Genomic DNA, 15,567 nt, shown 5'->3' on the forward strand with positions numbered 1-15,567 from the left:
GTTTAAGCAAGCTCTAGGAATTGGTGATGGACAGGGAAACCTGGCATCCTGCAGTCCATGGGATTGCAGAGTTGGACATGATTTAGGACTGGACTGAACTCCAAACTCCCCTCCCATCCAGGCTGCCACATAACACTGAGAAAAGTTTCCTGTGCTAGGTCCTTGTTTATCCATTTTAAATATAGCAGGGTGTACATGTCCATCCCCAGATCCCTAACTATCCCTATCCCTCATCCTTCCCGCCAGCAACCATAAACTTGTTGCTGAAGCCTTCACAGCCTGTTTAATTTGGTGCTGGTTGCTCCTGACATTCACAGTGAACACCAACGTGCTGTTGTCTTCTGTTTTCTTCATGGCTGACTTAATGAGGGGGAACTTGGTGATTGGATGTCTGAGTTTTGGTGTTTGGGTTAAAGAGGGGAAAAAAAACTGTCTAGTTTACTCTTATGTCCCCAGTATCTAGCACAAATTCTGAACATCTGAGTATTCAAAAATGTTTTTTGGAGAGGGAGAGTGGATGATAATGAAGTCCAACACCTACTAAGTGCTCACCACATGCCAAGCCCCATGCTGGTTTGTGTCACACATTACATCTGATCAACAATCAGATGCAACAGTCTGGCAGTTATAGTTGATACCTCCAGAAAGAAACTGAGGGCTGAGGTTAAATAACTTGCCCAAGGTCACCAAGCCAGCAAGTGCCAAAGCTGGAATTTGAACCGAAGTGGAAATTCTCTGGGCTTCCCTTGATGGCTCAGACAGTAAAGAATCTGCCCACAGTGTGGTACCCTGAACCCCTAGCCTATAGTTATTAAGAAGGTAATGGCTCTGGAATCATATGATATAATCTCAGTACAGCAGGGAAGGTGAGCCGAAAGAAAATGAGCAGTTTAGCCCCCTGCCGTGGTCATAAAACCTCTCTCAGTGAGCAGGTCAGAGCCCCTCGAGCTTCCCAGCCTGTCATGGGGTGTTTGTTTTCCCTGGCTGTCTCACTTTGTTGCTCTCATTAGCCAAGAAGCTCCAAGATTTTGACACCTATTAGAGACGGCTACACAGTGGGTAGCTTGGGTAAAGGGGGGCACCTGCAATATTCTGTATCATTGCTTGGAGTTGTGGGGAACCTGATTCACCCAGAATGCAGTCAGGTCAATGACCCCAAAGAGGAACGGGATTAAGAATTTGCATTGGAAAAGTGACCTGAGGTAGTACCCAAAGGGGCCAGGAGTCTGATCCTGCCAACTCCGTGCCCGACCTTAGGCATATTGCTTTGTCTTCCTGGGTCTCAGTTTTCCCATCTGTAGTAGAAGAGTTATTTCTAAGGCCTGCCCAGCTCTGGAGAAGGACTAGAAAGAACAGGTCCTTCTTGCTTGGGTTCTCTCATCACGCTTTTATTTCCCCAGGCTGGAGGAGAACTACGAGATTGCAGAAGGAGTGTGCATCCCCCGCAGCGCCCTCTACATGCATTACCTGGATTTTTGTGAGAAGAATGACACCCAGCCTGTTAATGCTGCCAGCTTTGGGAAGGTGAGTCCAACCTCACCTAGCTTATTCCTTTTCTTCCCCTTCTCAGTAATGGATGTGTAGTTCTTAACCATGTTTTAAATAATTCAAGTTTTTTTTAGGTTACCAAAGTAAATACTTTGGTTACTTTGCCATTAAAATGTCAAACAATTGTTAACAAAGTAGTACCAAACCTAATGCCAAAACAGAGTAATACCAAAGATCAAAAACTTCAAACAATTCAGACATGTTGTAAAATAAAAGTGAACGTCTACCTTGAATTTCCTCAGTACTCAATTTGCGAACAGTAACTTCTTTTCTCTGAGAGGTAGTTCTTGAACTGGAAAGTATGTTATGTGGATGTCAGTGGGACAGACTTGGGTTAGCAACGTGAGAGACTTGGAGAAACGGTGAAGAGGGCTTGCATCATCAGCGTGGAAGTCCGGGAGTCCTCAGCTGGAGGCAGTACAATCTGTCCTAGCACTGCAGACCTGACTGTTCTCTATCCACTTTTGATGAAAATACATTCCACACGTTTTCTGTAGTTATCTCTACAGAAAGTCCTTACCACTGAACATTCATATTCAGCAGCACAAGGCAGGCAGCTGGAACTTTAAGATTGACTTCATTGTACAGCAGAAACTAGCACAACATTGTAAAGCAATTGTATTCCAACGGAAAAAAAAAGATACATCATGTGTTTATTTGATAGATAAAAACCTAGATATTTTAAATCCTGAAAGCACTCAATTTGAGTCAATATGTCTAAACTCTTTCTCCTTTTATTAGCTTCTTTTTTTTTTTACCACATATAATTTTTTTTTTCCTGCATCTGCCAACAAAAAAAAACAGGCAGTCTTGTCCGGCACCATTATTCCTTACCAGTGTTCTGAGTGGGAGTGTAGTGGACTGAAACAACAGGAAGATGTTTAAGTTTCAGAAATTTCCTTATCAGATCCCCAACAGATATATCATGAGCAAGAAAAAAACAGCAGAGCATGTTAGGCCTGAAGCAACCACACCAGAGAGTTTGAAACCAAGTGGCTGAGAACTGGCTTCACTCAAAAAATGTGAAGATGCTCGGTGGTGATTTAGGGAGGGAAAAATGTTTGTGTGATGGGTTAATGCTGGTTCTCCAAAGTGAAAAGAACTTAAAAAAAAAAGTCAAACAACTTTTGCCGGTTCATTTATTCATTTGGGCAGTATTGACTGAGACACGCTGTGTGGGAAGCATTATGGCAGGCAGTGGGACTTAAAGGGAACCTGGTCTGGGTCCCCCTGTGGAAAGGCTCGCAGACTAGGGAGGGGGACTGTGAGCCCTCAGCAGTGGGAGAAGGAAGAATCCAGATGGAGAGCATTCCTGTTCTGTGGTCCTGCAACATTCTCTCGTATTCACATGCACCCTGAGTGACTGTGATGGAGAGTCCAGATAAAGCCTCTCAGATAGGAAGACAGGTTGGGTGAACCAAATGACCAAGAATCCCAGCTCTCCTGGACTTACCACATAACTTTTCTGAGCCTCAGTCCTGTCAGCTCTGAAAAGGGAATTAACTCCTGCATTCTTCCCAGGGATGTTGCAAGATACACAGGAGAGAATGGCGGTGGCTGATACGGCCTACCATGCTATCAGTCATCTGGTTGCTCAGATACTTAGTAACACCTACCATGTGCATTACAACTGTTGTTCTTATGAATTCTCCATGAGATGCTTGTGCACAGATACAAATAGCCATTGGTTAGCTTAGGCTTTGAAACAAAAACAAACCAAAAAAAGTCACCATTTCTAGAAACTCCAATTTGCCTGTGTAAGGACCTTCTATTCCTTTTTCTCTCAAATCTGTTGTCAGCTCAGGGTTTCCTTGATCTTGTGATCTAGGTAAAATCAATTTATCTCTGACCCCTTCCTCCTAGCACCTCCTAGACCCCCTCCACCTAGCATTCCAAGTCTTAAATCTGCCCCCAGGATTTCAACAAGTCCTAGGGTGTTTGCATCCTTCAGTTCAGTTCAGTTCAGTCACTCAGTTGTGTCTGACTCTTTACGACCCCATGGACTCCAGCACACCAGGCCTCCCTGTCCATCACCAACTCCCAAGTTTACTCAAACTCATCTCCATTGAGTTGGTAATGCCATCCAACCATCTCATCCTCTGTTGTCCCCTTCTCCTCCTGCCCTCAGTCTTTCTCAGCATCAGGGTCTTTTTCAAATAAGTTCAGTTCTTCCCATCAGGTGGTCAAAGTATTGGAGTTTCAGCTTCAGCATCAGTCCTTCCAAAGAATATTCAGGACTGATTTCCTTTAGGATGGACTGGTTGGATCTCCTCAAAGGGAGGAGTCCAAGGGACTCTCAAGAGTCTTCTCCAACACCATAGTTCAAAATCATCAATTCTTCGGCGCTCAGCTTTCTTTATAGTCCAACTCTCACATCCATACGTGACTATTGGAAAAACCATAGCCTTGATGAGACGGACCTTTGTTGGCAAAGTAATGTCTCTGCTTTTTAATCTGCCGTCTAGGTTGGTCATAACTTTCCTTCCAAGGAGCAAGCATCTTTTAATTTCATGGCTGCGATCACCATCTGCAGTGATTTTGGAGCCCAGAAAAATAAAGTCAGCCACTGTTTGCCATGAAGTGATGGGACCAGACGCCATGATCTTCATTTTCTGAATGTTGAGCTTAAAGCCAACTTTTTCACTCTCCTCTTTCACTTTTATCAAGAGGCTCTTTAGTTCTTCTTCACTTTCTGCCATAAGGGTGGTGTCTTCTGCATATCTGAGGCTATTGATATTTCTCCCAGCCATCTTGATTCCAGCTTGTGCTTCTTCCAGTCCAGCATTTCTCATGATGTACTCTGCATATAAGTTAAATAAGCAGGGTGATTATATACAGCCTTCATGTACTCCTTTTCCTATTTGCAACCAGTCTGTTGTTCCATATCCAGTTCTAACTGTTGCTTCCTGACCTGCATACAGGTTTCTCAAGAGGTAGGTCAGGTGGTCTGGTATTCCTATCTCTTGAAGAATTTTCCACAGTTTATTGTGATCCACATAGTCAAAGGCTTTGGCATAGTCAATAAAGCAGAAGTAGATGTTTTTCTGGAACTCTCTTGCTTTATCTATGATCCAGCAGATGTTAGCAATTTGATCTCCGGTTCCTCTGCCTTTTCTAAAACCAGCTTGAACATCTGGAAGTTCGTAGTTCATGTATTGCTGAAGCCTGACTTGGAGAATTTTGAGTATTACTTTACTAGCATGTGAGATGAGTGCAATTGTGCGGTAGTTTTCTACCTAGAGCATTCTTTAGGGTCACCTTGACTTGGGACTCCTCCCTCTATATATACCACCTCTCTCTATACCTGTGCTGTTCAGTATAGTAGCCACTGGCCACATACAGTTGTTTAACTTAAAATTAAAATTCAGTTCCTCAGATACACAGTAGCTACATGTAACTGTAGGCTACCATATTGGACAGTGCCAATAGAACATTCCCATCTGCACAGCAAGTTCTGTTGGACAGCCCTATTCTGCACCATCACGAGCTAGGGATGGCACTCAGGGTCTTCTTTGCTTTGCACAAAGCAGTCCACAGAAGGCATCTGTGATCCTAACAGACTGAAGTTTGCAGTGGTGGTTTACACCCCAAACATTGTCCCATGGAACAGATGTCCCCATCTCAGAATGCTCCCTGGTCCTCCTTCTGCCAGTTCCCCAAAGCTGATCCCAGCCCTCTCTGCTGCTGCATCCTTCCTCCTAGAGCTCCTTCTGTTCCCTTCACTCTCTCCTTCTTTCTTGGGATGACCTCCACCAATTTTCCTCTGCTCTCCAATCCTTGGTTCCTGCTGACATCTATACCCACAGGTCTCATTTATTCCAAATGGCTTTTCAAAGTATTTTTCCAAATAGTAAGTTTCCTCTCTAAGAATTACAGTGCCAGCTGCTTTCAGAATAGTCATTTAAAAAAGCATCCAAATGCCATCTTATCTTCAGTCCCAAAAGCAGGGACATACTCTAATGGAATTAAACGCATAAATGAAAAATGCTCTCTGCAGCTGCCTTGCCATCGATTTCAAGTGCACTGGAAAGGAGGGCTGTCCTCCCAGCCACAGAGGACAGAAGGTGCCTACTGAAGGTTTTCGCATTAAGTTTGTTGAATTGAAATCCCAGACACATTTGCCCTTCCTGAAGGCTCCGAGCAAGCTGCAGCTGCCATCTCCTAGAGAGAAAGGGACTAGTTGTTCTGAAAAACCTTGGAGGGGAATCGTGGACAGTCTCCCTTTGAGCAGTTCTGTCCGAACGTATGATTCATCTCTGAACTTTTAGCTCAGAACAAGCAAAGTTCACTATTTCGGCTTAGGTTTTAGAGAAAAATTAAACTGGTAGTCATCTTCCCATCTGACTTGTAAATGGGCTGAAATGAAACAGGCATTGGTAGTGAAGCTTTCCCAAAGTCACCTGGCTGAGATACTGTTCTCGATAAAGTGGATGGCAGCAATTGCTCTGCTGCAAGTGAGATCCGAAATAGAAATTCTTTCTCCAACACTGTGGCCAAGCTCCAAAAGCACTGGCTTCCAGTAATGTTGTATTGACTTTGGGTCCTGGAACTAATTTAGGAATTACCGAGAATGCTGAGGCTGCTAGCTGAACTGGTCTTGTGCTTGCTTGCGCTATTAACTAGGGTCGTGAAAGGTCACCCAACTTGGAGACACTTAACTTTTCTGAGCTCCCGTCTCCTTACCTTTCCTTGGAAGCATCCCTCACCAAATTACTGTGTGGATAAAATGAGACTGTGCTATGAGAACATGTTTTAAAACTAAAATTCTCTACCAAGGGAAGAAATCACTATCTAGAATTGGCTCCATTCCACTCTGTCTCCTCTGTTTTATTGTGCTCTATTTTTTCCTTATCACTGTCTGAACTATCTTATATATGTATGATGTTACTAGTATATATAGTTATCTGTACTGTACTATAGTTATCTGTACTGTATTATACTGCGTGTGCACTCAGTCAGGTACAACTCCTTGTGACTGCATGGACTGTAGCCCCAGGTTCCTCTGACCATGGAATTCTCTAGGCAAGAATATTGGAGTTGAGTGCCATTTCCTACTCCACGGGATCTTCACAACCCAGAGATCAAACCCACATCTCTTGCATTTCCTGAATTGGCAGGCAGATTCTTTATCATTAGTGCCACCTGTATTGTATACAATATATATATTGTATGCAATATGTAATTACATATAACTGATGTGTGTGTATATATATATATAAAAGTTGCTTGTGTTTTGTCTGTCTCTTTCTTTAGAATGGAAGCTCCATGAGGACTTTTTTGTTCACCATGCATGCCTAACCCCCTGGAATAGTGCCTGGCACATAGTAGGTCTTCAGACATTTGAAGACTGAATGATTTATATTATTGCTATTCACCAAGAACACTATGAATCATTCGACATATGGGAATTTTTTTAACCCATATGGTCACCATATGAAATTGGCACTGTACCCACTTTCCATTAGCCCACTTGCCAAGTAAGGATAAACTTGTTGAGGTACCAGTGTCCGTCCTTCCTATTCTGCCCTCTGACAACCTCGCAGGGAAATCCCGCATCCAACCATGGCATCAGGCCATTATCAGCCATCATATCAGTCCTGGATGGATTATTAAAACTCATTCTCTGCTATGAAAAAGCCCATGCATGTGTGCTTGGTCACTCAGTCATGCCTGACTCTTGGCGACCCCATGGACAGTAGCCTCCAGGCTCCTCTGTCCATGGGATTCTCCAGGCAAGAATACTGGAGTGGGTTGCCATGCCCTCCTCCAGGGGATCTTCCCAACCCAGGGATCGAACCCAAGTCTCTTCTCCTGCATTGGCAGGTGGGTTCTTTACCATTAGTGCCCACCTGGGTTCTCTCCAATTTAAAACTTTCACCTGACTTCCATGGAAGTAAGAGTCTCCCTCTCTCTATGCCTCAGAATTTGCTCTGTGAAAGGGGAGGGGGAGTTTTTTTCTTTCCTATTCTGACTCCTCCAGGGTTAGAGGAGGGGTCAGTGGGGGAGGGTGGCTAGAGGAAAACAGCTGGAGTCATTTTGCCCAGTCGGTGCTCTCCAAAGGCTCCTCCCAGCTATCAGTGTGCTCTGCTTGGATCCCCATCCATGTGCCTGGGTGGGTGTCCAGCAGTGTGTTTACGGGCACCTCCTGTGGGTCCCCCTCCACTGGCTGCAGGGCGGTGCTCTCCAGCTGACCTCCCACTGCCCATCACTCTCGCTCCTTGCCTGAGGATTCACCCTGTGGCTCTGGCCTCGTGCTGGAGGGTTTTGACCAGGTCTCTGCACACCTCGTGTTGCACTCTTATTCTCAGAGACACCCAGATGAGTTTCCACAAGTGTAAAGAGTGTGGAACAGGCCAAATGTACAAATAGAAAATGGCTTTGCTTTGTTCCTCAACTGTGTTCTGGCCAAACTGCCTTCCTGAACCCCTGATGGTTTTGTGGCAGGTTGAATAGCTTTTTGGTTATTGACTGAAAAAACAAGCCTCTTTTCAATAATGTAGATGCTCTTGTAGACACTAAAGTCCAGCCCAGTGCTCCAGTTAAAACTGCAGTCTCTCATTTACTTCAGAACTCCTTCCCCTCAACTCCACCCCATGAGTGGCCAGTTGATGGGGGTTGGAAACCTGAAATGGGGGCGGGGGAGGGGAATGGTTTGACCTTCTGCTCATCCCTGACCTTTCCTTCCTGCTGCTGGTGCCTCCAGGCTTGCCAGGGTGAGAAAAAACATTTCCAAAGGGATAGCCCTAGTGCTCCAGCAGAGGCAGGGAAATAAATATTTAGAGAAAAACAGAATTGTCAATTGAAACAAACACAAGGTAATAGGGATCAGAATTGGCCTACATCTGACATCATACTCAGTCAAACTACCCAATCTTATTAAAGACAATTCTTTTTAACAGATATTAGAAGTATCTGGGTGTGGGTATGTTAGTCGTGGAGTCGTGTCCGACTCTTTGCAATTGTGTCCGACTATAACCCACCAGGCTCTTCTGTCCATATGGAATTCTCCAGGCAAGAATACTGGAGTAAGTTGTCATTCCCTTCTCCAGGGGATCTTCCCGACCCAGGGATCAAACCCGGGTCTCCTGCATTGCAGGCAGATTCTTTATCGCTGAGCCACCAGGGAAGCCCTAGAGGTGTCTAGCTATGTATAATTATAAATACAGCATTCATGGATGTTTAATAAAATTAGTAAAAATAGCAAACACTTACATTAGTTCGGTTCAGTCACTCATTTGTGTCCGACTCTTTGCGACACCATGGACTGCAGCACGCCAGGCCTCCCTATCCATCACCAACTCCCGGAGTTTACTCAGTCTCAAGTGTATCAAGACAGTGATGCCATCCAACCAGCTCATCTTCTATTGTCCCCTTCTCCTCCCGCCTTCAATCTTTCCCAGAATCAGGGTCTTTTCAAATGAGTCAGCTCTTCGCATCAGGTGGCCAAAGTATTGGAGTTTCAGCTTCAGCATCAGTCCTTCCAATGAACACCCAGGACTGATCTCCTTTAGGATGGACTGGTTGGATCTCCTTGAAGTCCAAGGGACTCTCAAGAGTCTTCTCCAACACCACAGTTCAAAAGCATCGATTCTTTAGCATTCAGCTTTCTTTATAGTCCAACTCTCTCATCTATACATGACTACTGGAAAAACCAAAGCCTTGACTAGATGGACCTTTGTTGGCCAAGTAATGTCTCTGCTTTTTAATCTGCTATCTAGGTTGGTCATAACTTTTCTTCCAAGGAGCAAGCATCTTTTAATTGCATGGGTGCAACAGTGATTTTGGAGCCCCCCCCCCCCCAAAATAAAGTCAGTCACTGTTTCTACTGTTTCCCCATCTATTTGCCATGAAGTGATGGGACTATATGCCATGGTCTTAGTTTTCTGAATGTTGAGCTTTAAGCCAACTTTTTCACTCTCCTCTTTCACTTTCATCAAGAGGCCCTTTAGTTCTTCTTCACTTTCTGCCGTAGTGTAGTGTCATCTGCATATCTGAGGTTATTGATATTTCTCCCAGCCGTCTTGATTCCAGCTTGTGCTTCATCCAGTCCAGCATTTCTCATGATGTACTCTGCATATAAGTTAAATAAGCAAGGTGACAATATACAGCTTTGATGTACTCCTTTCCCAATTTGGAATCAATCTGTTGTTCCATGTCAGTTCTAACTGTTGCTTCTTGACCTGCATACAGATTTCTCAGGAGGCATGTCAGGTGGTCTGGTATTCCCATCTCTTGAAGAATTTTCCACAGGTAATTGTGATCCACACAGTCAAAGGCTTTGGCATAGTCAATAAAGCAGAAGTAAATGTTTTTCTTGAACTCTCTTACTTTTTCTATGATCTAGTAGATGTTAGCAATTTAATCTTTGGTTCCTCTGCCTTTTCTAAAACCAGCTTGAATATCTGGAACTTCATGGTTCATGTACTGTTGAAGCCTGGCTTGGAGAATTTTGAGCATTACTTTACTAGCATGTGAGATGGGTGCAATTGTGCAGTAGTTCGAGCATTTTTTGACATTACCTTCCTTTGGGATGGAATGAAAACTGACCTTTTCCAGTCCTGTGGCCATTGCTGAGTTTCCCAAATTTGCTGGAATATTGAGTGCAGCACTTTCACAGCATTATCTTTTAGGATTTGAAATAGCTCAACTGGAATTCCATCACCTCCACTAGCTTTGTTTATAGTGATACTTCCTAAGACCCACTTGACTTCACATTCTAGGATGTCTAGCTCTAGGTGAATGATCACACCATCGTGATTATCTGGTTCGTGAAGATCTTTTTTGTATAGTTCTTCTGTGTTTTCTTGCCACCTCTTCTTAATATCTTCTGCTCCTGTTCAGTCCATACCAGTTCTGTCCTTTATTGATCCCATCTTTGCATGAAATGTTCCCTTGGTATCTCTAATTTTCTTGAAGAGATCTCTAGTCTTTTCCATTCTATTGTTTTCCTCTATTTCTTTGCATTGATCACTGAGGAAGGCTTTCTTATCTCTCCTCGCTATTCTTTGGAACTCTGCATTCAAGTGGGTATATCTTTCCTCTCCTCTTTCGTCTTTCCCTTCTCTTTTCATAGCTGTTTGGAAGGCCTCCTCAGACAACTATTTTGCCTTTTTGCATTTCTTTTTCCCTTGGGGATTGTCTTGATCACTGCCTCCTGTACAATGTCATGAACCTCCATCCATAGTTCTTCAGGCATTCTGTCTATCAGATCTAATCCCTTGAATCTATTTGTGACTTCCAGTGTATAGTCCTAAGGGATTTGATTTAGGTCATACCTGAATGGTCTAGTGGTTTTCCCTATGCTCTTCAATTTAAGTCTGAATTTGGCAATAAGGAGTTCATGATCTGAGCCACAGTCAGCTCCCCGTCTTGTTTTTGCTGACTGTATAGAGCTTCTCCATCTTTGGCTGCAAGGAATATAATCAATCTGATTTCAGTGTTGACTGTCTGGTGATGTCCATGTGTCTCTTGTGTTGTTGGAAGAGGGTGTTTGCTATGACCAGTGCATTCTCTGGCTTTCATAAGCCTCTTATCCTTCTTTATCAGAGAGCAGACAGACTGAAAACTACAATCACAGAAAACTAACCAATCTGATCATATGGCAGCCTTGTCTAACTCAATGAAACTATGACCCATGCCTTGTAGGGCCACCCAAGATGGATGGGTCATGGTGGAGAGTTCTAATAAAATGTGGTCCACTGGAGAAGGGAATGACAAAGCACTTCAGTATTCTTGCCTTGAGAACCCCATGAACAGTATGAAAAGGCAAAAAGATAGGACACTGAAAGATGAACTCCCCAGGTTGGTAGGTGCCCAATATGCTACTGGAGATCAGTGGAGAACTAACTCCAGAAAGAATGAAGAGATGGAGCCAAAGCAAAAACAAAACCCAGTTGTGGATGTGACTGGTGATGGAAGTAAAGTCTGATGCTGTAAAGAGCAATATTGCATAGGAACCTGGAATGTTAGGTCCACGAATCAAGGCAAATTGGTAGTGCAAACAGTAGATGGCAAGAGTGAACATCAACATTTTAGGAATCAGCGAACTAAAATGGACTGGAATGGGTGAATTTAACTCAAATGACCATTATATCTACTACTGTGGGCAAGAATCCCTTAGAAGAAATGGAGTAGCCATCATGATCAACAAAAGAGTCTGAAATGCAGTACTTGGATGCAGTCTCAAAAATGACAGAATGATCTCTGTTCATTTCCAAGGCAAACCATTCAATATCACAGTAATCCAAGTCTATGCCCTGACCAGTAATGCTGAAGAAGCTGAAGTTGAATGGTTCTGTGAAGACCTACAAAACCTTCTAGAACTAACACCCAAAAAAGATGTCCTTTTCATTATAGGGGGCTAGAATGCAAAGGTAGGAAGTCAAGAAATACCTGGAGTAACAGGAAAATTTGGCCTTGGAATACAGAATGAAGCAGGGCAAAGGCTAACAGAGTTTTGCCAAGAGAATGCAGTGGTCATAGCAAACACCCTCTTTCAACACTTACATAGGACTTTCTACATATCTGGCCCTATTCTAAGCACTTTACATATGTCAACCTTGTTTAATCCCCCAAACAACTCTGTGAGGTGGTAATTGTTATTTTCCCCATTTCATAGATGAGTAAACTGAGTCCCAGAGAGGTTAAGTAATTCACCCAAGGTCAAAAAGCCAGTAAGTAGATCTGTGATTCAGAATGTGAACCTGAGAAGTCTGGTTCCAAAATCCATGTACTTAACTGTCTCCTTTACACAGAGCAAGTTATTTTTAGGGTTAGGGTGGGTATGTGTAGAGGCAGGTTTTGCCTAAACAATTGTCCTTTAGACTTTGGTGTCATCATTAGCAGTCACCTGGACACTTCCACGTGATCAAATTTAGGAGTGAAGTCTTGGCCTCTCTGTCTCTCAGTGGTTAAGCATGCTGGTCACTGCAATCGAGATATTCCCCCTTCAGCTCTTCCCCTCTGGGTGTTCCAGGCACTGGAAACCCCTGCCAGTATTTCCCAGCCTGCCTCCCCCCCAGCCCATGGGCTCACCCATTTATTAGGAGTGCATTTATCTCAGGACATGGGCGAGAGGTTGGGAGTCCTCTGGGTGTGTGCATGTGAGAAACCACAAAACAAGATGACAGGCGTGCCCTTGAGCTGTGAGCAGCCAGGACGGGAGGAAGGGGTGCAGAGGAGGAAACTGTGCCCTCCTCAGGGTGGTGGGTGAGGGGCAATCTGAGAACCAGGTCAGTCCAGAAGACTTCTCAGAACCCAGTATTGCCTTCTCCCAACCCACAGCCTTGTGAGATCCATGGAAGGCAGAAGTGGGTGTTTCCATTTCACCAAATGCTTCTTTCTCCTGCTCTTCTACTGGTCTTTTGCATGCTAAGTCACTTCAGTGGTGTCTGGCTCTTTGCGACCCTATGGATTATAGCCTCCCAGGCTCATCTGTCCATGGGATTCTCTAGGCAAGGATATTGGAGTGGTTTGCCATGCCCTTCTCCAGATCTTCCTGATGCAAGAATCAAACCCTCATCTCTTAATGTCTACCTGCCTTGGCAGGCAGGTTCTTTACCGCTAGCGCCACTGGTCTTTTAGAAGTTCTGAAAACTCCACCCAGGCCACTCTGCTTTCTGAGGTGGCCCACACTCTTGTCTGCCAAGTGTGTTTCTTTCTAAATAAATCCACTTCTTACCTAGCCAAAAAAAAAAAATTCCTTCCCTAAGACTTCCCTGGTGGTCCAATGGTTCAGAATCCACCTTTCAATGCAGGGGATGTGTGTTTGATCCCCAGTCAGGGAACTAAACCCACGGCCCACACTGCCAACAAAGAGCCCACCTCCTGAAACTAAGACCCATTGCAACCCCCAAACAAAGCAACAACAAAAAGCTCTACCTGCACAGAGATGCAAACTGTGTTTAGCGAGAGTTAAGTTTTTCCAGAAAGAAAAACTGGGCCTCCGATTTCTGGCTAAGAGAACATCTCTAACTGGAATGCCTTCCAGGCACTTGCAGCAGATATTCCTTCCAGCGGAGGCTGAAATGCAAAAGAATGTCTTCTTCCTCAAACTTCTCTTGAGGCCCACCATGTGCGATGGGTGAGGAGTTCCCAATAATGCTAGTTTTCTGAGCCCTGAAGATGAGGGTCTGTCACCCTTACCCTGTGTGACCCTGGACAGGCCCCATTTCCCTCTCTGAACCTCAGTCCCTCCATCTATCACTGGGGGAAGTTAGTCTACAAATGTGCAAACATCTTTACCATATTAAGACACTTTTCAACTAGAAATCATGATGACAGTAACACTGACTCTTTTGCCAGGCACTGGGTCAAGCCCTCTGCATGTATTACCTCATTTAATCTTCTACAGCTCTGTGAACTAGATGCCTTCTTTGTTCCCATTTAAAGATGAAATAGTTGACTCTAGGGCCACTGGAGCCTTTCTTATGAGGTAAATCCTGGGTAGAAATCAGAAGGTTTATCAGTTAGGAATTGTGTTGGGTTGTGGTTAAAAGATGCCCCTCCTCATTCCCAAACAAGGACTTAAATAAATTAGTGGTTTTACTTTTCTTCACATAGAGTAAATCTAAAAGAGGATAACCTATGCTGGTATACAGCTCTACAGTAGCATCAGGGAACTACCGGGACTACTTCTCTCTCTGTGCTCTGCCATCCCTACCAGATAGCTTCTAATTTCTAGGTCACCTCATGGTCCAAAGTGGCTGCCTGACAACAAAGCCTATATTCCAGGCAAGAAGTATGAAAAAAGGGTGTAGGGAGAGAAAGGTCAAAACTTCAGCCGAGTCAGCTCTCCAGAGCTTGCCCAGAGCCCTGCCCAGCGATTTCCCTTTTGTCTCACTGGCTGCCCTTGGCTGTCAGGGAGGTGGGAAAATGTAGTCCACCATCTCCTGGAATAAAAAATTAGAGTTTGGTTAGAGAGGAAAAGAGGTAGACATTTAGCCATTTTATCCATATAAGAGCTTTTCAGAAATCCATGTAACCCTTTTCTTTAAAAAAAAAAAAAAAGAGCTGTAATTGACATTTAACATTATATTAGTTTTAGGTGTACAACACAGTGATTTGATATATGTGTATATTTCAAAATGATTGACACAATCAATTTAGTTGACATCCATCACTACACAGAGGTACAAGTTTCTTTCTTGTGATGGGAATTTTTTTAAAATTCATAGTTAGCATGAGAAATTTGTTTGTTTATTTTTGGCTGGCTGGGTCTTCCTTGCTGCGTGTAGGCTTTCTCTCGTTGTGGGGAGTGCGGGCTTCTCTCTAGTTGTGGTACGTGGGCTTCTCATTACAGGGGCTCCTCTTATTGCACGGGTTCTAGAACGCAGCCTCGGTAATTGTGGTGCACTGATTTAATTGCTCCACGGCATGTGGGATCTCCCCAGGCCAGGGATCGAACCTGTGTCCCCTGCATTGGCAGCTGGATACTTAACCACCGGACCACCAGACAAGTTCCATGAGAACTTTTAAGGTCGACTCTCCTCACAACTGTCAAACATATAGTACAGTATTTTTAACTCCAGTCATCGTACTGTATGTGGCGACCCAGAACTCATTTATCTAATAAATGGGAGTAAGCACCTTCTGATCACCTTCACGTGTCTCTCCCCCATGTGTCCTTTTTGTGTCACAACTAGGAAATGGACCCCAGAATCCCGAGAGCGGGTAAGGTCTACTCTCAAATGTGGAGCCCACGGGATCCAGTGTAGGTGGCAACAGGTGACCAGCTTAGACTGTGTGTGGGTAACATGATTTACGGTCCACAGTTTGTTGAACTTATCAAGAAGAGGCTGATTCACCAATAGGCAACTGGACACCTGTGACCACAGGGCAATTTGAATACATGCAGAGGCCCTTTGGCCTCACAAATACCCCTCCCTACTCCCCACCCCCAGAGGGCTTGATGATTTCTCAAAATCCTTGATTCCTTTCATTTAAGGCCTTTAGTTTGTCCTGCAAGTATGACAAAGCAGGATAATTCATTAATATTTACCGGTTGCTAATACTTCAAAA

General features: G+C 44.1%; 1 protein-coding gene across 3 annotated transcripts in view; it reads left to right on the forward strand.

Annotated features, from left to right (window-relative positions):
• RFX4 (regulatory factor X4) overlaps nt 1-15,567 on the forward strand; it is a 172,317-nt gene that overhangs the window by 65,567 nt on the left and 91,183 nt on the right. For all 3 annotated transcript variants that reach the window (XM_019961241.2, XM_070789656.1, XM_019961240.2), the window contains exon 4: nt 1,401-1,524. In XM_019961241.2, coding sequence (XP_019816800.1) covers nt 1,401-1,524 — 124 coding nt within the window. The remainder of the gene's footprint in view (nt 1-1,400; nt 1,525-15,567) is intronic.

Source organism: Bos indicus, chromosome 5, assembly GCF_029378745.1.
Source record: "Bos indicus isolate NIAB-ARS_2022 breed Sahiwal x Tharparkar chromosome 5, NIAB-ARS_B.indTharparkar_mat_pri_1.0, whole genome shotgun sequence".
Classification (NCBI taxonomy): Eukaryota; Metazoa; Chordata; class Mammalia; order Artiodactyla; family Bovidae; genus Bos; species Bos indicus.